General features: G+C 53.4%; 1 protein-coding gene across 2 annotated transcripts; it reads right to left on the bottom strand.

Moving 5' to 3' along the window:
- Positions 1–11,600: 11,600 nt before the first annotated feature.
- LOC117871981 (zinc finger protein 271-like) lies at positions 11,601–24,661 on the bottom strand. Of its 2 annotated transcripts, none has more exons than XM_034759896.1 (2): positions 24,218–24,661; positions 11,601–19,590 (listed from the first exon to the last, which is right to left on the bottom strand). In XM_034759896.1, the coding sequence occupies exon 2, from the start codon at positions 19,454–19,456 to the stop codon at positions 16,730–16,732; it is 2,727 nt and encodes a 908-aa protein (XP_034615787.1). In that variant the 5' UTR covers positions 19,457–19,590; positions 24,218–24,661; the 3' UTR covers positions 11,601–16,729. The 2 variants fall into 2 exon arrangements, with proteins under 2 accessions (XP_034615787.1, XP_034615788.1); XM_034759897.1 differs by having other exon boundaries at positions 11,601–19,587.
- Positions 24,662–25,045: the final 384 nt, after the last annotated feature.

Raw genomic sequence — 25,045 nt, 5'->3', positions numbered from 1 at the left:
GGTTTTTAGTATGGGGGTTCTTTAGTTAATAAAGTTTTAACACCAGACGAGCCTCTCATTGAGCATTGGGGGAAGGACGAGGCTGACCATGTGAGGGGCTGATGGAGAAACATGGCAGGGCCGATTCTGCTCTTCGTGGTGCCGGTATAAATCTGGAATAACTCCATGGTGTCACTGGAAAGGTCCCAGATGTGCACTGGTGTCACTGAGAACTGGCTCCAGCCCTCCGCCTGTCGGAGGCCCAACTCAAGCCCTGTGTCTGGAATCAGAGAGCTCTGTTTCTAGAATGGGATCCGCTCTCCAGCAGTGGTACATGGGCCCCAGGGGGCTAAGACCCATCACTGCAGTAGGTGACAGGCAACATCTAGCAGTGAGGACAGAGAAAGCAAGAAAAAAGGTACCAATGTGGATTTTTTTCCTTAAAAGGCCGGATCCTGCGTTGAGCTGAGCTCCCTCCAATCCCATTGACTTTAGTGGAAATCGAGGGTATTCTGTACCTCCCAGGAAGTGTCCATTGCTAGACCTGGTCCCACATGTCGTGTGCTAACGGTCCAAACCATTTGCTATGGAAATCAATGGGAGTGTTTGTGATGGCTTCAGTAGGTGCTGGATCAGGAGGGGCCGAGTGAAATGAACATGGCAGGAAGGTTGTAAAATGCCCCCTACCTTCGGAGAGTACCAGAGTGAAGGGAAAGAATTTAGCAAACCCTTGACCTGGTCTGGGTAGTGCAAGGATTTGCTTTCCTGCGGAAATGCGCAACGCTCAATGCTGAAAAACAGGTGGCGCTGCATAAGGGATCGTTAAGAACTGGGGTAAAACGGACAGATGTACTTTGGAAATTCAGCTTAATCCCTTTGGACTCGTATCTTTGCTGTGACCTGCAATTCACCTTTCAAAGGAGATAACGATGCTTAAATATTTATAGGCAAAGGCTACAGAATATGCTTCTAATTCATTCTTCTGCCACATGCATTTCCATGTTCATGTCCTAGCTGATCATGTAATGCGCTGTTGTCTGCTTTAATCTGCTGCTCTCTCCCCTTCGAGTGCATGGGGAAATATTGTTTATTCGCTCCATTTTAATCTGGCTAAAGCTATGAAAAGGGAAATCAAGTCAGCTGGGAAACCCAGGATCTGCTTTCTAACTAGATATCTAGGTCATGCTTATCCCCATGGCCTCTGGCTCTAAGGGAGTGAGTTATTTGCAATTGGATGTAATCCCCATTTTTCAGAGACGTGTAGAGAGCGTCTGAGAGGTTGAGGAGCCATAATCAATCACCTGCTCAAAAGGATTGTGATTGTACAATGATCTCAGAGCTGCAGCCATGGGCCAGCCTGGCAAAGCTAAGTGTGCCTCTGGGGAGTGTATAGCTTCTCTTGAAGCATTCGGCATTGGCCACTGCTGGAGATGGACTCCGAGTCCTAAATGAGCTGGGCTGTTAGTCAGTTCCCACCTTCTGAAAAAGGAGGCCGGGGCTGCTAGACTAGGCGTTCTGATTCCAGACCAGATTTGCAAGTGTCCAACTCCCACCAAGGAGGCTGAATTTTCAGAAGAGCTCAGCTCCCCGTTGGGCACTTAAATAAGGGCTGGGTTTGCCGAAGGGTATGTCTACACTGCAGTAAAAGACCGCACCTGGGCCAGGTCATTTGACTCGGCTGTGGGGCTATAAAATTGCAGTGTAGATGTCTGGGCTCCGGAACCTTCCCTCCTCGGAGGGTATCAGAGTCCAGGCTCCAGCCCGAGCCTGAACATCTATACTGCGGTTTTATAGCCTGAGCCTGAGGCCTGGTCTACACTACAGAGTTAGGTCGATGCAAGTCAGATACGATACGTCGACCTCACTATGGAAGTGTCTACGCTAAAATGTCACTCCCGCCGACGTAACTGCCCCGCTACGCTGACTTCATTGACTCTACGGCGCTCGTGGAGGTGGAGTGAAGTCGACGCAGTGTCAGTGGAGACCCGGCATTGTATCCATCGACTGTTACTGACTTTCAGGAGCTGTCCCACAATGCCCCGCAGGACAGTCCAATCCAGACAAGCGCTCCTGTGTAGACATGGCCTGAGTCAGCTGCCCTGGGCCAGTTGTGGTTCTCTTACTGCAGTGTAAACGGATCCTCTGTGTTCAGCATTCGGTGCCTCCCAGGGTGACTCTCATAGCCAGAGTCTCAAAAGAGCCTAGCACCGGGAGTGGTGGAAACCCTCTAAAAGTGTGTGGGGGGGGACCGGTGCCCAAACTGTGGCCCTGTCCCCCCCATGCCGCCCTTTCTCCCCAAGCCCTCGCACTTCCCCTTCCCCTTCCCCTGGCTCAAGCCCCCACCCTCACGCCACCCCTTTCCCCGCCCTTGTTTTTTTAAAAAGTGATGGGGCCATGCCCCCCGCCCCCGTTCCAGAGCCCCTGCCCAGCACCCAATGTGCAGATTTACTCACCCCAGCTAAGCCCCTATAAACCAATTTTCAATTGAGATCATGGGGGTGGCAGCAACATAAGGGCTGGTCTACACTTAAAATGCTGCAGCGCTTCAGTGAAGACGCTGCCTACTCCGGCGGGAGGGGTTCTCCGATGGTTCCCCGAGTTAATTCGCCTCCCCAAGAATTCTCCCACTGACCTAGTGCTGTCTACACCAGGGGTTCGGTCGGTTTAACTGTCACTTGGGTATGTGGATTTTTCACACCTGCCTATGGGTGACTCATGGGAGGGACACAAAGGGGGGGCACCAGCTAAAGGGGGGGCATGTGACCCCCCCCCATGTGACTCCTCCCTGCCTCCAGCCTGGGCCCCCGTGCTCTCCCCATCCCATTTACCTGTGGAGGAACACTCTGTCCTCCGGCTGTGCTGGATACCAATTTCAGGCGAAAAGAGGGTGGCCAATGGGAGCTGCAGGGGCAGCGCCTGCGGACAGGGCAGCGCGCAGAGCCGCCTGGCTGTGCCTCCGCGTAGGAGCCGGAGAGGGGATATGCTGCTTCTCAGGAGCGGATTTACCATGAAACAAACCATGCGGTGGCACAGGGCCCCCAATGATGGGGGCCCCCAAAATGCAGGACAAATACCTGACAACCTGCCCCCCAGACCCAGCCGGCGGCATAGCAGGGCTCAGGCAAGCAGGCTGCCTGCATGCCATGGCCGGAGGCCCCATGCCGCTCCCAGAAGAAGCTGGCTGCTGGCACGTCTCTGCGCATCCCTGGGGGGCGGCGGGGGGTAGGAGTCTCCATGTGCTGCCCCTGCCCTGGGCAGCGCACAGAGACCCACTGCCCCCTCCCCCCAAGGGGCGTGCAAAGACGTGCCAGCAGCAGGGCTAAGACGGCTCCCTGCGCACTCTGCCTCCTTCCTTCCACACTGCTTCACTCCTGGCATGTCCCTGTGGCCCCTGTGTGTGTGTGTCTCCGCACGTTGCCCCCACTCCGAGTGCTGACTCCGCAGCTCCCATTGGCTGGGAAATGTGGCCAATGGGAGCTGTGGAGATGGCGCCTGGAGACCCCCTGGAGCCCCCCGCCTAGGAGCCGCTGCTGGAGGGGTGTGTGTGCCAGTCTCTTTGGGAGCCGCACAGTCTGAGGTAAGTGCCACCCCCGTTCCCCCCTCCCCACACCAACCCCCTGCCCCAGCCCAGAGCCTGCCCCCAGCACCCAAACTCCCTCCCAGAGCCTGCCCCCCACATCCCAACCCCCTGCCCCAGCCCAGAACCCGCACCCAGCATCCAAACTCCCTTCAAGAGCCTGACCCACGCACCCCCTCCCACACCTCAACCCCCTGCCCCAATCAAGGTACCTCACTTTATTTTCATTTACTTATAATATAGGAGGAGGATGAAGAAAAAAAGAATGAGAAACAGGGATGGGGGAGATAAGAGAGAATGTTCTTTTTCTTGGCTCAGTCCCGAGGGGGGGCCCCTGAAAATGAAGCTGCACACAGGGCCCCACTACCTCTAAATCTGCCACTGCTGCTCTTTCCGGGAACTGCTTGAGGTAAGTGCCACCGGAAGTCTGCACCCCTGACCCCCCTCCTGCACCCCAACCCCCAGCCCTAATCCCCCTCCTGGCCTCCGAACCCCTCCGTTCCAGCCCAGAGCACCCTCCTTCACCCTGGCCCCAAACCAGAGCCCTCACCCCCAGCTGGAGCCCTCACACCCCTCTGCTCCCGCCCCAGTCCTGATCCCCCTCCCACCTTCCAACCCCCTCGGTCCCAGGCCGGAGCACCCTCCTACACCCCAAACTCCTCAGTCCCAGCCCCACCCCAGAGTCTGCACTCCCAGCCGGAGCCCTCACACCCCCCTGCACCCAACCCCCAGTTTGGAGACCCCTCCCGCACTTCGAACTCATCAACTCCAGCCCGGAGCCCTCTCCTGCACCCCAAACTCCTCATCCCCAGCCCCACACCCGAGCCTGCACCTCCCAGCCAGAGCTCTCACCCCCCTGCACCCTAGCCCCCTGCCCCAGTCCAGAGTCCCCTTCCGCACCCCAAACCTCTCATCCCTGTCCCCACTCCAGAGCCTGCACCCCCAGCCAGAACCCTCCCTTTCTCTCACATCCCAACCCATTACCTCAGCCCGGAGCCCCCTCCCACACCCTGACCTCCTCATTTCTGGCCTCACCCCAGAGCCTGCACCCTCAGCCGGAGCCCTCACCCCCTCCTGCACCCCAACCTCCTGAGCCAGCCAGTGAAAATGAGCGAGTGAGGGTGGGGAGAGCGAGCGACGGGGGGGGGAGGGGGATGGTGTGGACGGGGGGGGCAGGACCTCGGGGAAGGGGTGGGGCAGGGGCAGGGCAAGGGTGTTTTGTTTTGTGTGAGTAGAAGGTTGGCAACCCATAGGCAGGGCGAGTGGCTTCATCCCTGGGACCTTCACCCAGGTCACACAGCCCTGCAGCATCCGGGGCCTGACAACAGTTCTCGCTGTCCCAGGAATGTCTCCCCATTGACCACCACCTTCCGCTCCCACTGGAGGTCTGAGGGGCCTGCGCCCAGGAGAGTCCACACAGACATATATGCTGGGGCCGGGAGTGGGAGCCAGTCTGCCACCCCGCCCATCTGGCTAAATGGCTCTATGGCCTTGGGACCTAGGAAGGGGGCTAACGCCAGAGCCTTTCCGCAGGGTCAGCCTGGCTCCAATTGCCAGCCTTGCCAAAGGCCGCGAGACAGGCACCTCTATCTCCCCTTCCTTAACCTGGGGCAGCAATTTAGTGTCGAGGTTCCCTGTGGAATTGGCACCCCGGGGTCCATCTGCACTCACCCCTGGACGGGTCCCTCTGCCTCTCAGCTCCGCCATGCTGCCACTGTCTCTCCTGCTGTTCTGCCTTATGCCTTTCCTGTCTGTCACAGTCCTCTGACTCCTTCAGTCTCAGTCCCAATTCCATCCGTCTCAGATGCACCGACGGGGAACCCGGTGGAGACCCTCTGCTGGTTGGGGATGTGGGTCTCGGGGACGCCTGGCTGCTCCCAGCCTCTCTTGCGGCCCCAGCTGAGTCAGGAACTGGTGCGGGCCCTGGGGCTGCCTGGCTGCTCCCAGCATCTCTCGCGACCCCTGTTGGGTCAGGAACTGGTTCCTTAGAGCGATCCTCCTCTTCCAACTGAGCAATTAGCTGTGCCTTGGTGAGCTCTCCAATGTGCAGCCCTCTCTGTCTGCACAGCTCTACAATGTCCTTCTTACGGAGATGGTTAAAGGCCATCTCCACGCTGTTCCCAAGTGGCCACGGACTCACAGGCCTGTGCTCTCTCCATTCCCCATGGTCCCTGGGAGGAACCCCTTCAGTGTGACAGTCCTTCTCAGGAGTCACAAGCCGTCTCGGGGGTTAAGCCGCAGGCTCCTCCGCTTCACCTCCTGGAACTGCACCTCTCTGAGCCTTCAGCACACCTGTCTCTCTCTAGTTCCCCTTCGATTTGCTGCTCCCCAGTCACTTACTGCAGGATGTTCCGTCCACAGGGTGCAGTTGATCCCAATCCTGCCACCAGTTGTGACGGAGTCACAGGTCTGATGCTCTGGAACTGCTCTGTATGAAGCCAGCCAGGACTCTGGAGTGGTATGACTCCCCTCAGGGCACACTGTCCAGGGAAAACAGCCTCCTCGGCTACGGTCTTCCTGGTCTGACCTCGGAGCATTCAGCATCCCTATTCACACTGTACACTTCCCACCTGGATGGGACCCCTGGGGAAGCCAGAGGGCCCTGCACCCCAACTCCGCAGTCAGCCGTGACTCTCAGCCAGCGTTGTAAGACAGGAGGTTTATTAGTCCACAGGAACTCAGCATAGAACAGATCTTGTTAGCACAGAAATCGGTGACTTTCATCAAAGTCCATTTTGGGAGGACCCCAGGCTGGACGCCCTGGACTCCCCCATCTTAGTCCCAAACAGGAGACAGCCCAGCTTCCAGCGACCTGACCTCCGACCCGCCTGCTGCCCGTCCTTCGGTCTTTGTCTCACTTCCTGGGCAAAGTGTCGCCCGGTCGCATCCCCCCCACTTCTTTGGTTACAAAGGGCATCAGCCATCGCTTACGTGCAGGCAGCTGGAGCCTCCTCACCTGCCCCGAGGGTCTCAGCAAAAGTCACACACCCTTATTCCCACCACCTAGGCATTGGTGCAATACACAGGGAAACTGAGGCACACACAGCATTCATGCAAAACAGTAAGACTCACATACAACATAACAAGGGAAAACTGGCTTCTCAACATGGTCTTACCATAGGCGAGTCACTTCATCCCTCTGTGTCTGTTTCCTCATCCGTCGAATGGGAGTAATGACACTATTGTAAGGCGCTTGGAGATCTACAGCTGGAAAGCGCTGTATGGGCTTGATGCGGTGCCCACTGAAATCCATGAAAGTCCTTCCACTAACTTCAGTGGAGTCAGAGCAGGCCCTGTGATTTTTGCTCTGTTCCTGTAATAAGTTCTCAATTTCATCTTTAATTAAATGGAGAGGTTAGCAAAGCTTTTGTTTCCCCTGTATTAGATGCGCCTTCCTCTAAACAGGAACCTAACAGCGACTTTCAAAATCTGTAACCATCTGCAAAAAAATAACATCATTCAATCTTCTGACTGCTCTGGGAAATCAGCTATGAAATAATACATATATTTGCAGGGCAAAATCTCTCTGGTCCCTAATGCCTCCAGATTAATTGTACTGATCCCCTGTAATCAAGAGACGCTGATGAGCTACTTCATTTGACCTATGATGGTTCATTGCTTATGAAAGGCCATGTATGAAGAAAAAGTCTTTACATAACTTTAATCATATGGTTAAGACGAGGACTAAGCCGTCTAGAAACATGTTGATCTTTCCTGCAGATGCTGCCTATGAATTTTGACTCGATTAAATAACATGGGAGCATAATCATTCGTTCCCAATGACGAATATTCCTCTTTAGGAGGTGGAGGGGAAATCAGGCTCCTTGACTGGCCACCCAGTCTGGTCCAGGTCCAGAGGTTGCTGGTGGGTGAAGGTCATAGAGAGAGGATGTTCAGTTTGCGTTGGATCAGAGCACAGAAGTTCACATGCTTAATATCTACACACATCTCTCAATGCCAGGCCAGAGCTTCCGCATGGGAGACATGTGTGGTCCAGTGAAGAGGTTACTGAACGGGGTGGCAGGAGGATGATCACATGACACACCACGTTTAGGACAACCAAAAGGGAGTGCATCATGGGAAATATTGTCTAGCCATGGAGCTTAACCCCCTTGAGGAGAATGGGGGCATGAAGCCCTAATGAGATATTGTGGCAGCTCAGGCAAACAGATTAACAGCGACCTGCCCCAAAATGAAATATGAGGTTGGCATTTTCCTGATGGAAGATCAAAAAATGTCAGCAAAGTTGCATTTTCAGTGGAAAAAACACTGCTCGACATTTGTCAGCCAACGCTAGCACTGAATGCTGATCTCTCCCTTCTTAGTTCATGGATAACAACTGACCTGCTCCCTTTCAAGTGAGTCCCTGGTGCTGGTCCGTGCTTATCACTGTGGCATTAAGGAAGCACTGAATAGAGGTGTCTGTTTCTAAGCATTCTCCTGCCACTTAGTCCTGATCTGAAGTGCTAATCATCTGTTTACAACATCAGCATCATTTGCTCTGGCAGAACCCCACCGGGATTAACAAAGGGCCAAGCAGAAGGGTTCAGGTGCACTGGTAAGAAATACAGGGCCCGATTCTCTTGTCATTTGTAGCTGCAGGAAGGTACATTGAGTTTGGTAGGGAGACTTCCACTCTACACCAGTGTGAGCGGAGACTTGGGCCCAAGATCTTATTTCCATATAAATCCAAGCCCGCTTACTGGAAAAGGAAAGGAAACACAGACAAGTGGCACGAAGAATTGCTATTGATAAACAGATGTTCCAAAGCTTTTGTCAGGGTTCCTTCCCCACTCTGAACTTTAGGGTACAGATGTGGGGACCCGCATGAAAGCCCCCTAAGCTTATTGCTACCAGTTTAGGTTAGAACCTGGTACACTGCCACCACCAAGTGATTTAACAAGAAACAGGGAAAGGACCACGTTGAGTTCCTCTTCCCCCAAAATATCCCCCCAAGCCCTTACATCCCCTTTCCTGGGGAGGCTTAAGAATAATATCCTCACCAATTGGTTACAAAGTGATCAAAGACCAAACCCCCTGGGTCTTTGGACAATGGAAAAATCAGTCAGGTTCTTAAAAGAAGGATTTTATTAAAAAGAAAATGTAAAAATCACCTCTGTAAAATCAGGATGGAAAATAACTTTACAGGGTAATCAGATTCAAAGAGCCCAGAGGAACCCCCTCTAGACTTAGTTTCAAAGTTACAACAAAACAGGGATACCTCTCTCTAGCAAAGGTAAAATTCACAAGTTGAGAAAACAAAGATAAACTAATACGCCTTGCCTGGCTGTTACTTACAAGTTTGAAATATGAGAGACTTGTTCAGAAAGATTTGGAGAACATGGGTTGATGTCCAGTCCCTCTTAGTCCCAAGAGCGAACAACCCCCAAAACAAAGAGCACAAACAAAAGCCTTCCTCTCCCCTCCCCACCCCAAGATTTGAAAGTTTCTTGTCCCCTTATTGGTCCTTTGGGTCAGGTGTCAGCCAGGTTACCCGAGCTTCTTAACCCTTTACAGGTAAAAGGATTTTGGTGCCTCTGGCCAGGAGGGATTTTATAGTATTGTATACAGGAGAGTTGTTACCCTTCCTTTTATAGTTATGACAGCTTTCCATCTGGTGCCAGCTGCTCTTTCACGCTTTGGACAGTTTATCTCCCAGCATTTCATGACCAATTTCCTTTCCATGGACCTCTCATCTTTTTCAGTTTGATTCCTGTTGCTGGCACCCTCGAGGTTGCAAACAGAGGGGACATTGTGGTGCCTGCTGGAATGTCTCTTCTAGGGTTATTGCATTTAATCTGGAAGAGCTCCTCACTTCCTCCATGTTCTCGTCCTTTTCCCTCCCTGCGTTGCTGGGTCAGAACCCGTGCCATTCGACCAGGGCACACGGGATCTAGGAAGTGTCACAGTGGGAACACAAGCGATCACCGTGCACAGATTGCTAATTTGGAGACAAAGAGGAAGTCCTTTGCTGTGTGTGGAACCCGGAAACCCCAAGGATGCTTGTTAGAATGGGTGGATTAAATGCTTGTATTGACACCAGTAATGGGGCCTGGCAGTTGTATTTTCCATGGATGTCACTCAGCTGTAGAGCTCATTACTTTTAGACACCCTTTACCTCATCAATCTATTGGAGCAGGTCCTCGACCTCTGTCACTTGTCCATCGACTTCAATGGGCTCTGCTTCTCTCCTAGCCTGGGAGCGTTCTGAATGCCCATGATGGGTTTTCCCTTGAGGAGGAGGTGGCAGGTTCGCATCAGTAGCGGCTGGAGAAGATGTCTAGAATCAATATGAAAGGATGAGGGACTAGGACTGTCCAAAGGGCTAGGACAGGGGTTCTCAACCTTTTCCCTTCTGAGCCCCTGCCCCCCATGCTATAAAAACTCCACGGCCCACCTGTGCCACAACAACTGTTTTCTACATATCAAAGCCATGGCCGACGGTAAGGGATAGCAATCCGGGCAACTGCCCAGGGCCCCATGCCACAGGGCATCCCACGAAGCTAAGTTGCTCAGGCTTCTGCTTCAGCCCCAAGGGATGGGCTCAGGGCCCCGGGCTTCAGCCCCGCTTAGCAGGGCTTAGGCTTTCTGACTGGAACCCCAATGAGTTTAACACTGGTCGGGCTTGGTGGACCCTTGAAACCTGCTCATGGCCCCCAAGGAGGCCACTGGGCTAGGAGGCCCCAGGTGGGTCAGATCAGATCAAAACAGATTCACTAGTTAATGTAGCAGACCTGGGGGGCTGAGACGGGTGATTGAAACAACCTAGGAAAGCAAGACATTTCTTTCTGGGGAACCTAAACTTTTGCTTGTCGCTGAATCTGAGCCACGTCACGCAGGGTAAAATAAAATGAAAGTCACACTAAGTAAGATTAAAAGGATCTGAGGTCTTGTAACAGGGTAGCAGGACCTGGTGCTAGACAGTCCTGTTCAGAGCTAGAGACCTGCTAAGATCAGGTAGTTGGGCCTGGCAGACAGGATCACCAGGCCCAGCTGGGAAGGGGTCAGGTGGTTCCTATAAAGGGCTGAGAGAGCTCTGCTGAACAGCTGCCTGGAAGAAGCTGGTTCCTGTGGCAGGCTCCAGGTTCCCATGGGGAAAGGCCTCTGGAACCTGCAGCCTGCGTTGGTCAGAGGAATTAGCTGTGACTTGGTGTTACTCTGTGAGTTTTATGTCTAAAGCATGAAATTGCCCTGAAGAGGGGCTTGAGCAGGCTGTGGGTGTGGAGCTATTCCTCCAGGGCTGGGAAGACAGGCCAGCAGCCCTACAGGTTTGCACCTCCTCTTTAAGACCAGAGCTCCGTCACTAAAGCCTTGGATGTGTGAGCGGACAGGGCAGAGGGCTCTGCCTGCCTGGAGGAGGTTGCAGATCAGGGCCTAACTGGCTGGTGCTAGGAGGAGTCTTGTCCTAGGAACAGTTATTTCCTACTTGTCCATGGCAGCATTTCTTGCACCATCCTCTGAAGCAGCGTCTGCTGCCTCGTTGGAAACTGGAGTCTGGGCTAGTGCCTTTCTATAGTGCCTTCCATCAAAGGATCTCAAGGCACGTGACAAGTGGTCACTGATGAAGCTACCCCATGCTCCCGCTAATATAATCATACTTGGTGATTACATGATGCTTTGCCTCTCTACAGCAGCCTTATGGAGGGGGGAGGGATAGCGATAGCTCAGGGTTGTGAGTTCAATTCTTGAGGGGGCCACTTAGGGATCTGGGGCAAAAATTGGGGATTGGTCCTGCTTTGAGCAAGGGATTGGACTAGATAACCTCCTGAGGTCCCTTCTAACCCTGATATTCTATGATTATTGCCATAGTGTCTGAGGTACATGTCAGATCTATTTTACACATGTGAAAACTGAGGCACAGCAAGGCTAAGTGATTTGCCCAGGGTCAGGGCAGGAAGGCCCCAGTCTTGCAGCAAACTCCACCCTGACTTCAATGAGGTATACCGCTCAGAGGTGTGCCAGAGTCCTGGTCCCCAGTTCTGTGCTCTTACCCCCCTGAACTCCACTGCCCCCCTCTGTTCAGGGAAGGATGCATCTATTTGTTCAGTAAAGCTTTTTATTCAGAAAAATAAAAACAAAACACCTCAAAAATGAGAGGATTACAGTAAAAATCTCAGCTAAGGAGGTGGATAAGCATAAGGATCACATTGCATACAACACAGCATGTGCCAGAAATGATTGAATTAAAAAACAATAATAAACGGAAAGAATTAAATTAATTTGAAAATAAAAGAAGCCCAGCAAAGAAAATTGGCAAAGAAGATCAATGAATTGTATGGGAGGTTGCTGAGAGAACACGCGTGTTCCCAACATGGATAACAGGTGAGGTCCATGGGTCTTGCTAGTTCATTAATATTCTGCAGTAATACATTCTGGATTATAATAAATAAAAAGAAAGTGTAAAAATATATCTGGGAAATTGAAATCCCCATCTGTGTGTACTGGCCTTTTCACAAATCTCCCTTCTCTGCAAAACATCTCCCAATCTCAACGGGCTTCCCTTCTTCTTCAAGAGGTCTAGCTACCTCTAGTGACATCTAGGGATCAAACTGGGATGGTAGATACAGAGTAGGTCCCGGCACACTGCAAAGCAAACAGATCCTTGCCTCTTGCAGCGCTGACTTCCCGTTCCACTTCTTCCTTAAGCTCTGGCTTCACTTCAGACTGGTGGTTATGTATAAATAGGAAGCTATCCTCCTTGTGCAAAATTGTTGGATGGTCCTTACTACAAACCTTGATTGGAAAGACGAACCTGTGAGTTACAAGCGGGCCACTGTTATGAGTCAAGGCACCTTAAGGTACTGCTGTCCTTTTAAACAGATCAAGAAAAGCAACTGATACAAGTGGGTGTTTGTTTTGAACCGTTCCAGTTCATCTCTCCTCAGTGTCTGGGGAGTCTAGTTGAAGCTGAAAGGTTGCTCTGTTCTGATGCTATTCAGCAGGAGTGGTACATTTTTTGTTTTGCTGGCCTGTTTACGAAAGCTCCTTCTCTGGATCTCGTCCCAACCCATTTCCCCTCTCACTCTCAAATGCTGTCCTACTGTTCTCTCATTTGCAGGTTGCACTGGCCAATACGGCTTTACAGAGCCAAGATGTCACATAGAAAACTGTGAGCATTTGACTACTGCAGGCATCAGTTTTAAAAGTTCTATTTTATTTTTATTCCTAGGAGTATTTGCAAGAAAACAGGATCTTTTGTTCTCTCAAAAATTCATCTGCTCACATTACCAGATCCCCCTCTGAAGTCACACTTTTCTGGAGAGCTGACGACAATTGCCAAAACAGAGTTAATGAATGTCCAGTCAGCTTCCAAAGAGTTTTGGGCTGGGCCATGGTCATGCTCCTTACTACTGGTTATTCTTGAACTTTTGCATGGGTTTTTGTTGGCATGGATGTTTGAGGAATTTCTAGTCCTTATTTGCATAGTTGCCTGCAAACACCATAGGCTATTTCATTTGTTGTTCTCCTGTTTGAGAAGCTAATCGTCCAGTCGGGGATAGAAACAATGCCATGTGATTTAGGTGACCAATCACACATCACCGAATGTATAGTTCCCAAACTCACCATGACTTACATTTGTTCATATAAATTGGGGCACACTTGCAAGCTACTGACTGAGTGTCAGAAAACAGGATCAGTTTGAAAACAAGACATCGAATAAAGGGTTGCATTTGCTGGATAACTTATTCGAAGTGCCGTGTAGCTCAGGAGCTAGGACTCAGGTGTAGTAAAGATGGGATTGTTCACTGAGGTCAGTGTTGTTCTCTAGCTCGCAGACTGAGAAACACAGTAGAGCTGGCCAAAAAATATGGAACAAAGAATATGCTGGACCAAAAAAAATTACCTTTTAGGGAATCCCCCTCCCCCCCAAATATTGGTAAACAGCTTGATTTTTCAACATTGTTCCTTTTTTTTCAATGATTTTTTTCCATGTATTCGTTTTTGTTTACCCTTTACGTGTTCAGCACCAATTTTGATTGCCTGAGTTAATCACAGGTGGAGTTTTTCCTAAACCAAACATTTTCTATTTTCACGTTCTAAAAATTTTTTGGGGGGGTGGGAGGGAGTCAATTAAAAAAAGGTTGGAGGAAATTTCCAAAACCGAGAAAATTAGTCAGTTTTGGAAAAAAAGCAAAACAAAAGAGTTAAAGTTTTGCCATTTTTGTTTGGGTCAGCTCTGGACCCCAATTTGTACTGCTCAGTTTTATCCCACAGGGTGTGCCTACGTCCTGGTCTGGATTCTGCAATATGGGAATGGATTGCTGAGTGGGGGGCCGAGAAGAGCAGCATGAGCTAAATAATGATGGAGGGCACAAGAAGTCTAGGACTATCGGAATGCCGTGCACGCCACGGAGGGAGAGGAAATGATTAAGGCCCTTAAACGTGCTGAACTTGAAGCATACAAACAATCCTGTTGAAGTCGATGGGCATATCTATGTGCTAAAAGTTATGCATGTGTAAAAGTGTTTGCAGGATCAGAGCCTAAATCATTCCTCTCCCTCTTTGGTGTCCACAGCATTCAGATAGTCATAGACTTATTAAACCCTCCATCACTGTTTAGTTAATGCTGCTCCTCTTGGCACTCCCTGCAAGCAGCGATGCACTTCCATATTGCATGATCCAGCCCAGGATTTCAGCAGACCCTGTGCAGTAAAACACTGGGCCTCATTCTTGGTGTGATATTCAGGGCAATGGAAGGAATCTAAGAAAGGGAGCATTTAAGATGAATATCAGGGGAACTTTCTCAATAGCTATTAGGCTGTGGAACAGTCTCCCCAGGGAAATCGGGGCAGCCGTTTTCCTTTGGGACATTTAAAAACTGGACTGGACAAAAGTAGGGTGACCAGACAGCAAATGTGAAAAATCGGAACAGGGGGCGGGGCATAATAGGAGCGTATATAAGAAAAAGACCCCAAAATTGGGACTGTCCCTATAAAATGGGGACATCTGGTCACCCTAGACAAAAGTTGGGAATCCTGCATTGGAAGGGAAATGACCGAATGAGGCTTTTCCACCTCGAACTCCCATGCGTCTCTGTTGTCGCAAATGGAGCGTGCTGACGTCAAGAAGGGAGGCCCCAGGAGGGATCCGTGAACTCTTCGGGCACGTCTCCGCTGCAGCAAGGAGTCTGGGGCGCCTTGGGCTGGCACGCTCAAACACAGCCCAGTGGATGTTGTGGCCCCGGGTGGAGGCTCAGGCTAGGAAGGGTGGGTCTCAGATCGCGTGGCTCGCCTGAGCCTCTGCCGGTGCCATAATGGCCACACAGCTATTATGTAGCATGCTAGCGTGAGCCCTGCTAACCCAAGGCCATCTCCCCGGGCTAGGCGGCTCGCTCCCTGCCGCAGTGGAGACGTACCCTGGAGGAACCAAGCTCCCGTCTATAATGCAAAGCCTGACTCTGCTGGGGAAGAGGAGAGAGAGCAGAAGGCAGCAGGTATGGATGAAATGGTGCTTACTTTCATTCCAAACCAAGGCCGAGCCCTGCCATCCTCCCGGCCGCCCGGGGGCAGATGGGATGGATGGAGCTGCAGTGCTGAGCCGTCCCTACAGCTGCCATTGCTCTCTTCATCCCCGAGCCTCCATGTGACTGGAGCTCAGTGGCTTTTCATGGGGTTGCACAGGGCGGAGTCAGGAGAGAGCCACGTTACATAGCAATCCCAGCAGCTTTAACCCAGGGGAGCTGGGAACCCATAGCCGTATAAGGCCTTAGCGAGACTTACAGCCAGCGAGCAAGGAGTGAAGGGGAAGAGGTAGACAACCCGCCCTGCAAATGCCCTGGGACCGGCAGGCTTGGGACACAAGTTCTCCTGGATCACACTGTTGGGAAGCCATGGGAGTTACAGGTTCTCAGGATCATGGCCCACGTTTTCCTCTCATATGGATTTTCTACAGAGGGGGAAGGGCCTCAGGCCAGGGCAATGCTATGGTTAAGAATTTAAACGCAAACCAGAGAGGATAGTCAAAGTTATAGTTTCTTCCTAATGTCATCCCCTTGTCTACATATCATACTCTGGGCTCCTGGACACTGAACTGCTGGAATATACAGACACAAGAGTGCGGGAGAAATGCTTCATGTGGGAATCCCGGACCAGCTTCTCAGCTGATGCAAGTTGGGGTACTTCCAGTGACTTCAGCTGAGCTCTGCCCATGTGCAGCAGCTGAGGAGCTGACAGCAAAACCGGAGCTAGCTTGGGTGTGATTTCCCGCTCCGTTCCTCCAGTTTTACACCACTGGAATCAGCAGATTTAAACCGGAATAACGTAGCCGTGAATCAGGCAACCTGCGTATTTCAACCCTCAACCAGAATGGTGCTTTTGCAGTGAATGTCCTGTATTGAAACAATAAAACTGGTGATCGCATAGCGAAATAAAACCGTATGTGAGCGTATTTTAAAGCGTGATCATCAAAAAAGATCAGACTTTGAAGTAAACACTATGGCCCAGATCCTCAAAGGTATTTAGGCATCTAACTCCCTGTGGATGCCAATGGGAATTAGGCACCTAAATACCTTTGAGGATCTGGACCTATCTCTGTTTCAAGCAGGTGCTCTCTTTCTAGGTACATTGGCCCTGATCCAGCTAACCCTTCCATACAAATGGATGTCTGCATCCCATGGGGAGCCTATTGACTTCAACGGGGCTCTGCATGGGTCCACCGGTCCATCCACATGGAGGCCTGTGATGATGTCTGCCTCTCTTACTGTTGTATGGAATGATGACTGGTGACGTTTTACACTGCAGTGAATCGCTGATGCTCTCCCATGGACCACCAGCAACCCAGGTCAGCTGGCTTAATATTGCTATTTGGTGCTGCTGAGTGCTAAGATACTGATCTACGGAAGAGTCAGGGTTGCCAACTCTTGGGATATTTGGTGCTTTTCCTTAAAGCCCCAGCTCCAGGAGTCACGTGAAGACATCCAAAATCACAGATTTCATTGGAAAAAGTAAGTTTCTAGCCCATGAAAACGTGACCCCCAACGGCTTATAAAAAGAACCCCACACGTATTATTTTTTCTCAAATCTCATGACATTTTAGCCAATCTCATGACTGGAGGGGGCAGCTTGATCCGGGATTCTTTGAACGCTAGGGGTTGGCAGCACCAGGGCCCTTACTCCTGCATTGCCTCCGGAGGATCCCTTTACACACACGCACTGCTCCCTGCTGAGGGCGGTGTCATGGGACCTGCAAGACCGCATAGTCGTCTGTATTGACTTCTGTCTTGACCACGATGATGGGCCCGTTGTGCACGCCCGTCTCCGGCAGCCCGTCTGCATCCTGCTCCTCTGCCAAGTCTTTCCCCTCCCGCTTTCTCAGATGGTTCCTCTGGTGCCTTTTAAAATGCCCCAAGGTGGTGTAGCTCTGCCCACACTCAGAGCAGATGAAGGGGCCCCTCCGGGTGTGGGTGAGCTGGTGTTTCATGAGGTTGGCTTTCTGGGAGAAGCTTTTCCCGCACTCGGTGCATTTGAAAGGCACCTCTCCCGTGTGGATTCTCTGGTGGGTGATCAGGATCTCTTTCCGCTTGAAATCTTTTCCGCAGGTGTTGCATTTAAAGGGCCGGTCCTCCGCGTGGGAGGGCTGATGCAGGAGCAGCTGGGCCTTGTCAGGGAAGACCTGGCCGCACTTGCTGCACCTGTTGGGTTCGTACTTGGTGTGGACCCGCTGGTGGGTGATGAGGGCTATCTCCTTGCGGAAACCCCGGCCGCACACGTTGCAGGGGAAGGGCCACTCCTCACCTGGCTCGGCCTTGCCTGTGTCGTTCTCCCTACGCTTGGAGTATTTGTTGGGCTCCCGGGCGGCCTCGTGCTCCCTCATGTGGACTCTCTGGTGGGTGGTCAGGGCGATTTTCTGGGTGAAGGCCCTCCCACAGGCCGTGCACTTGAAGGGCCGCTCGCCGGTGTGGATCCGGCGGTGGACGATGAGCCGGGACTTGTCGATGAAGCCCTTGTGGCAGTCAGTGCAGCGGAAGGGGCGCTCCCCGGTGTGGATGCGCTGGTGCACCACCAGCTGGGCTTTCTGCGTGAAGCTCTTCCCACACTCGCCGCACTTGAAGGGCCTCTCGGTGGTGTGGAGCCGCTGGTGGCTGGCCAGGTTCTCCTTGGTGCCAAATCCTCTGCCGCACTGGGGGCATTTATGCTCCTTCCCCCCCGAAACCTCCCCATCCGGACGGCCTCTCTCATGGACTCGGTGATGCTTAATGAGGGCGATCTTCTGGCGGAAGCCCTTGCCGCAGGCGGCGCACTGGAAGGGCCGGTCGCCGGTGTGGATACGCCGGTGCACCGTCAGCCGGGACTTGTCGATGAAGCGCTTGCCGCAGTCGGCGCAGGGGTAGGGCTTCTCGCCGGTGTGGATGCGCTGGTGGGTGACCAGCTGGGTGCGCTGGGTGAAGCGCTTGCCGCAGTCACCGCAGACATACGGCCTCTCGCCTGTGTGGATCCGCTCGTGCTTGGTCAGCTCCCCCCTCTTGGTGAACTTCTTGCCGCAGACGTCACACCGGTGCGCCCGTTCCTCCGTGTGGGCCCGCTGGTGGTTGGCAAAGTTCCCTTTCTTGGTGAACATCTTGCCACACTGGGTGCAGGTATAGACCTGGCTCTTACAAGGCGCCGTCAGGTCCCCCGGATGGCTGCTGCCTTTGCCATTTTTGGCAGGCAGCCTCTCGTCTGCCGCCTCACCAGGGCTCCCCTCAGTGGCGGCCACGCTCCCATCTCCCTTCTCCCTCTCATGGATTCTCTGGTGCGCCATGAGGCCTACCTTCTGGCTAAAGCTTCTCCCACACTCAGGACACGTGTGGGGTCCCTCGCTCTGGTGCTGGCACCGCTGGTGCCTCAGCAGCTGCCCCTTGCTGCTGAAGCCGTCCCCGCACTCGACACAGACGTGGGCCTCCCCCCTGGCGTGGGTCTTCTGATGGCGGATCAGGTGGATCTTCTGCCGGAAGCGCTTCCCGCACTCGGCGCAATGGTAGGGTTCCTCCCCGGTGTGGATCCTCTGGTGGGTCACCAGGATCGACTTCTTCTTGAACTCCTTTCCACACGTGCCGCATCGGAATATCTTCTCCCCGTCCGGCGTCGACTCGGGAACGATGAGCTGCGAGGCGTTGCCAGTATAGGGCCCGCCATGCCGCCGCGCCCCCTCCCCGGTGTGGACCCTCTGGTGTTTAATGAGGGTGATCTTCTGGCGGAAACCCCTGGCGCACAACCCGCACTTGAAGGGGCGGTCACCTGTGTGGATACGGTGGTGGGCGACCAGCTGCGACTTGTCCACAAAGCTCTTCTGGCAGCTGCCGCACTTGTAGGGCTTCTCGCCAGTGTGGATCCTCCGGTGAACTATGAGCTGTGACTTCTGCGTGAAGCATTTCCCGCACTCGGAGCACTGGTAAGGTCGCTCCCCGGTGTGGATCCTCTGGTGCTCCTTCAGTTGCGATTTGGTGATGAACCTCTTCCCGCACTCCGTGCACGGGAAAGGCCTCTCCCCTGTGTGGGTCCTGAGGTGCTTGGTGAGGTCCACCTTCATCTTGAAGCTCTTCTCACAGTCGGTGCAAGAGTAGGGCTTTGCTTTCTGCAAGGATTCCTTCGGCACCAAGAGATCTCCCTGCTGGTTCACGCCTTCATGGCTGGCCTCCTCTGCCCTTCTGCTGGCTTGCTGGCTTGTTTGCTTTCCTGCTGTGACGGCACTTCCCTCCTGCTCCTTGTTCTCCACCAGCATCTCCTCCTTATGGGTCTTCTGATGCGTGGCTAGGACGCCCTTGTGATTAAAGCTGTCCCCGCAGATCGTGCAAGTGTACATCTTCTCCCGGGGTTGCTTGAGAAGAGTTTCCACTTCCACCTTAATAAGCGTCAGCTTCTCCATCGTCCAATTTCTCGGGGCTGAGCTGGCAGGAAGCTCACGCACAAGAAGAGCGATCATCTGGGGTCTTTCTTGCCATGTCCTCCAATTTTCTTGGCCTGCCGAGGCTCAGGGAAGCTTCTGAGCCTACAAAGGCGCTGATGCCAGTTTTCATGACTCCCCTTTGGGCAGTAATTCTTATTTCCCTTCATCTGCTGGGTTCAAAAATAAAAAGACAGTCAGGCTTTATTTCAAAGGCCAACGAGGAAGGAAAACTCCTATTTATAGCAAGATCCAATGGCTGGAAGTGGAACCTAGTCAAATTCAGATTGGAAATGAGACACATATTTAACAGTGAGGGTAATGAACTACTGGAATAATTTACCAAGGGTCATGGTGGATTCTCCATCACAGGTAATTGTTAAATCAAGACTGGATGTTTTTCTAAAAGCTCTGGTCTAGTTCACACAGGAATTCAGGGAAGTCCTATGGCCTGTGTTGTACCAGGGGGGCTGGGATGCAGGGTTTTGGGGGGGATGTTGGGAGCAGGTGGGGCTGGGGGCCGGGATGTAGGGTTTTCGGGGGATGTTGGGAGCAGGTGGGGCAGGTGGGGATGAAGGATTTTAGGGGGGGGTGTTGGAAGCAGGTGGGGCGGGGGGGTCGGGATGTAGGATTTCCGCTAGCTAGAGTATTGGGGGGATGTAGGGTTTTGGGGGGAAGCTGGGAGCTGGTGGGGCTGGGATGTAGGGTTTTGGGGGGGATGTTGGGAGCAGATGGGGCTAGGGAGGATGTAGGGTTTGGGGGGAATGTTGGGAGAAGGTGGGGCTGGGATGTAGGGTTTTGGGGGGACATTGGGAGCAGATGTAGCTATGGGGGATGTAGGGTTTTGGGGGGACATTGGGAGCAGATGGGGCTATGGGGGATGTAGGGTTTTGGGGGGATGTTGGGAGCAGGTGGGATGGGGGGATGTAGGGTTTTGGGGGGATGTTGAGAGCTGGTGGGGCTGGGATTTAGGGTTTTGGGGGGGATGTTGGGAGCAGATGGGGCTAGGGGGGATGTAGGGTTTGGGGGGGACATTGGGAGCAGATGGGGCTATGGGGGATGTAGGGTTTGGGCGGGGGGAAGTTGGGAGCAGGTGGGGCAGGGGGCTGGGATGTAGGGTTTTAGGTGTGGCAGGATGAATGTCAGGGCTGCTGGGATGTGGGGGCTGGTGGTCAGCTGTTGGGTACACGTGGAGTGTGTAGGGGCCTGTATATAGGTTGCGGTGCGAGGGGCCTTCGGGGGTCCGTGTGTGGGTTTGTTATGCATGGGGGGGCACTTTGCTGAATGCCCCCCGCCTCCCCCCCCCCCCCCCCCCCGGTGCAGGAGCTCAGCATGCTGCCCATGCTGCACCCTGCGGGCCTGGAGCAGAGGGCTGGTTTGCACCCAGTTCTTTAACCTGGGCCTGTGCTGAGTGTGGCGTTGCTATGGGAACAGCACACCTTCACAGGGGACAGTGTAGTCAGCCTTACGGCCGGTAGCGGAACTAGCCCCATTATGCTGTTTGGGTGACCGGGGGAAGAGTTGCCCATGCCCCCGTTGCTGCCGGCCCAGCTATCCAGGCTCCCGGGCAGTACGCAAGGGGGGCTGGTGTGGCCAGAGGATGTGCTGCTGGGCCCTCCCTGCCAGTCACTCTGGCTCTTGCACTGATGTAGCCTCCAGGGAACAGCTCTGCAGCTGCTCTCTGAGCTGGAGGTGCCCCTTCTCCCTGCCCCGCTCAGCCCTGGTCCTACGCATGCCTCTGTCGGTCTCGGGCAATGAAATCAGAGGTGTGATTGCAGCACACGTTGACGTGTCCAGGCTAGTGTTAACCTGGCCAGCTCTGGTCCCAGAGCCGCAGCAGCGCTGGCTTTGGCCTAGGCCAGACGCCTGAGGAATTACCCAGGGTTCCAGGCAGGCTTGTACGGCCATGCTGAAACCTGTGCGGGTGCAGCTTCCCTGCTATCGGTGCTTCCGCTAGCTAGAGCAAACTCATTTGGGTACGGCTACCTCTACACTACAGTAATTACTGCAGTGGCTGATGTTCACACTACCCTCCTGTCCGTGGCGCGCGTCCTCCCCTGGAATGTTTCCACCGACTGAAGAGGAGCAGCGTGGGGGACTGAGAGCCAGGGCTCTCAGCCCCATGCAGCTCCGCATGGGGAGCCCAGCTGCCGTCCGGGGCGTCTCACCTCCATGCTCCCAGGCTTCTCGCCTCCAGCAGGGAGATCTGTACCCGGAGTCTGTCTGGCTGCTGTGCTCCCGGCGGGGAGCAGGGAACCATGACCCCAGGGAGCTGCAGGGCTCCCAGTGGGGAGCAGGGAACCTGTGGGCAGTAGCCCAAGCCGGGAGGCTGGGTGGCAGCTCAGCTTGGAGCAGAGATCCCACAGCAGTCTGGCTGGGGAGCCGGGAGCCGCTTTCATGTCAATTTCACGGCTCGAAGGGATCCAACAGCTGATGTAAGGAACGTAATGTCTACACTAACTACACCGACATAAGCCTTACGCCTCTCGTCGAGGTGGTTCTATTGTGTCATCACAGTGGGGGAGTTACACTAGCAGGAGGAGCACGGCAGTGTGTACACCTCCAGTGTTTTGTCGGCAAAAGCGGACTTTTGTCGAGAAAACTGTGTAGTGTAGACAAGGCCTATGTCTCCGTGTGCAGCGATCGCACCTCTGAGGCAGTGTAGACGTATCTGTGCTTGCTCAGGGGGACAGGGCAGCAGCACCGATTCATGGGAAGGATTACAGGATCCTGCCACTCACTCACTCTGGTTATAGTTCGTTACGTGTTCTGCTAAGGTGCCCTTCAGCCTGGTATTTGAGTGGAAAGTTTGCAGAATACTTCACAGGCCCCCAGCTCTCAGCAGCTGCTCCTGGCAGTGGCAAATGGCAGGAATCCTGCCTATCTCAAGATCCCAGTGGAATCCCATATGGTCTTATCCCAGGTGTGAAATTAAAACCCGGAGTATTAGCTCAGAGCCCCCGCCCTGTTTGTTTCACAGCCCCACCAACACCATGGGGTGCCTGTTTAGTTTTTAGTAAATGTATCAGAAAGAGGCGAAAGTCTGAAAGTCTCCAGCACCAGAGCACGGTTGGGCCCAGCTACCATTACTACCCTTCTGCGGCAGAAGTGAAGCTGACAGCTACATCTCTGGTGCTCTGTGGCCTGGCACCTGAGCTACTCAAGCAAGCTGTGGGAAGCTGAGAACTTGCTCCCTCGGTAGTCTGGGGGGGCCCTCCTCCCTCCTGGCAGATGGATGGGGTATATGTCTGGCTCAGAATGATCTGACATCCCTGGCTAAAGGCTTGATGTAAAAGATGGAGCCCGCATGGGTCATCACCTGCTTTGGTGCTAAAAGCATGGGCCTGTACTACTTGAGCTGAAGGAGTAACCCCATTCACTGGCAGTAGTAGGCTTTTATCCTCATAGGTGGACCAGCTGGTACTACAGGGGGATCCGCACATGCTGAACCAGGGGGGCAAACAGGGACCACATCCTGGAATGAGTTCCTGCCCCCAGTAGGGCTTCCAGAGGCAAAAACCCGGTCAGACCTTGCGGGAGCCACTCCAGTCCTAGAGAGAGACAAGGCCCCTACGTGGCCACTCCCCACCCCTCTCCTGATTATTGAAACCTCCTGCCAAGCAAAAAGAGCCCTGATCCCTTCCCGCTGCCAATGCTTCCTCTGTCTCTGCTCTAGAGCTCTTCTTCCCTAAGCACTGAACTGTCTTGCTGCCTGTTTAATCACTGTGAGTAGATAAACCCAGTACCATGCGGTCATAGGCGCAGGAACTAGCGGTGCGGGGGGCGCTGCAGCACTCTGGGGTCCTGGCCCCACGCCCGGGGTCCTGGCTGCCGGCCCTGCACCTGGGGCTGCACTCTTTGGCCCCGCGCCTTGGGCTCCATGCCTGCCCCCAGCTGTGACCCCAGCCTTGGCCCCCTGTCCCCGTCCCCCATTCTGGAGCCACGGCCCTGCTGCCAGCCCCAGCTCTAGGGGATGGCGGGGGCCATGGACAGGGACACAACACCCCCATTATAAAAAGTGTTCCGGTGCCACTGCATGCAGGTTGTTCTGTTGCAGACTTTTCTGATGAGACCTTAAAATCTAGGGTCCCTCCGCTCTGCATGGCCCTAAGAGATCCCTGGCACTCTTCAGAAGCACAGAGGTGACCGTGGCCAAACTTTCCTCTCAGGACTTTCGTGCAGCATGCTGGCTGCTCCCCTCCGCCCCAGAGGTGGCTGCATTTCAGTGGTGCTGAATGTGTTTAGTGTGTGAATCCGTTCAGTGGAAAATAAGATCCAAGCTGCATTCTCAGCTGCGGAATCCTTGCTCAACTCCCCTTTCCTGGAAAAGGGCCCTGATCCATTTACACACACACACACCTCCCAGGGTCGGCTGGTGCAAAGAAGGTCATTCCGTGATGCCGCAGCAAAGGCAGCAGGGGATTTCTCAGAGGCATCATTTTAGGCAGGCTTTTAAAAAAATCACCTTCCCTTCCTGTGGTTTTTATTTGCACTTTTTGCTGTTCCTGAAGCCGGGACTGAACACGCTTTGTAGGTGCACTTGCAGCTCACCTTTACCCAAAAGCCGAGCACGGTGTCAGTCACATTTGCTGTCTGGCCACCGCCCAGCCCCGGAGGCCCAAGATTTCTTTAAACCCGCGAAATGTTTCTGATCTTAAAGCCAACCATTTTCAAACACTTCGGTTTCACAACAATCAAAACTTCCAGCCATTTCCTGGTTTGCTCTGGTGACTATTGGGGGGCACAGAGGAGTTCCCTGAGAGCCTAGCCCCTAAGATCCCAAGTCAGCCATTGACTTACCTTTCTCTCATTGCCCTCAGAACTGGCCAGGGAGAAGGTTTTAATTCATCAGCTGTCACTTGCCGGATACCCCATCACCACACTTGGTCTCTTCTTCCAGTTACTTCTCTAATGTCTGCTGTGATGACTCACAGGAAGTCTGTGTCAGGGATGTAAAAACTACCGGGGGAGAGAAGTCAGAGACACAGAACCTGGTTCAGGGAGGAGAGGGGCTTAGGAAATGCTGGTGGGCTCTGAAACCACCGGGATCCAGGCCCCCTGATTCTCTGGCCAGCCTTAGCTACCCCTTGGTCCTGCTGCCGCCTTGCATGCAGGGCTCCTGTCCGCAGAGGTATGCTCCCTGCGGCTGGGCAAAGTCCTGCTGGGAGTTGTAGTCTTTGTGAGGGAGGGCTGGTGCTGCTTGCAGTTTCGATTTGGAGTCTTGGCTTGGTGCTGTGCAGGTGTCAGGGGCTGCAGGGTGGCCAGACAGCAAATGTGAAAAACCAGGACAAGGGGTGGGGGGTAATAGGAGCCTATATAAGAAAAAGACCCCAAAATCGGGACTGTCCCTATAAAATCAGGACATTTGGTCACTCTAAGGGGCTGGGAATGCGTGTGTTGAATGAGCTGTTTGTGGCTTTGGGTGACACAGAGGGGTGTGAAAAACCTCACTTTGTAGCACGTTGTTCGGATTTGTTAAACCCCAGCAGTGTGCACAGCGCTGGGCAAAAGACAGAGGCCGGCGCTGTCCCTGCCAAAGGGAATTCAGTTCTTTTGATCGAAGGGTGTGATCCTACCAAGACTTTCTCCTTACTCCTGTGAGTAATCCCATCAAAGTCACGTGGCTCC

The sequence above is a fragment of the Trachemys scripta genome, chromosome 2, assembly GCF_013100865.1.
Source record: "Trachemys scripta elegans isolate TJP31775 chromosome 2, CAS_Tse_1.0, whole genome shotgun sequence".
In the NCBI taxonomy this organism is placed as follows: domain Eukaryota; kingdom Metazoa; phylum Chordata; order Testudines; family Emydidae; genus Trachemys; species Trachemys scripta.
Note: the sequence above shows the minus strand (reverse complement) of the source record. Positions and strands in the feature narration are given on the sequence as shown.

Excerpts from the sequence above, each read along its gene's own strand:
- LOC117871981 (XM_034759896.1), bottom strand. The coding sequence starts at position 19,456 with ATGATCGCTCTTCTTGTGCGTGAGCTTCCTGCCAGCTCAGCCCCGAGA.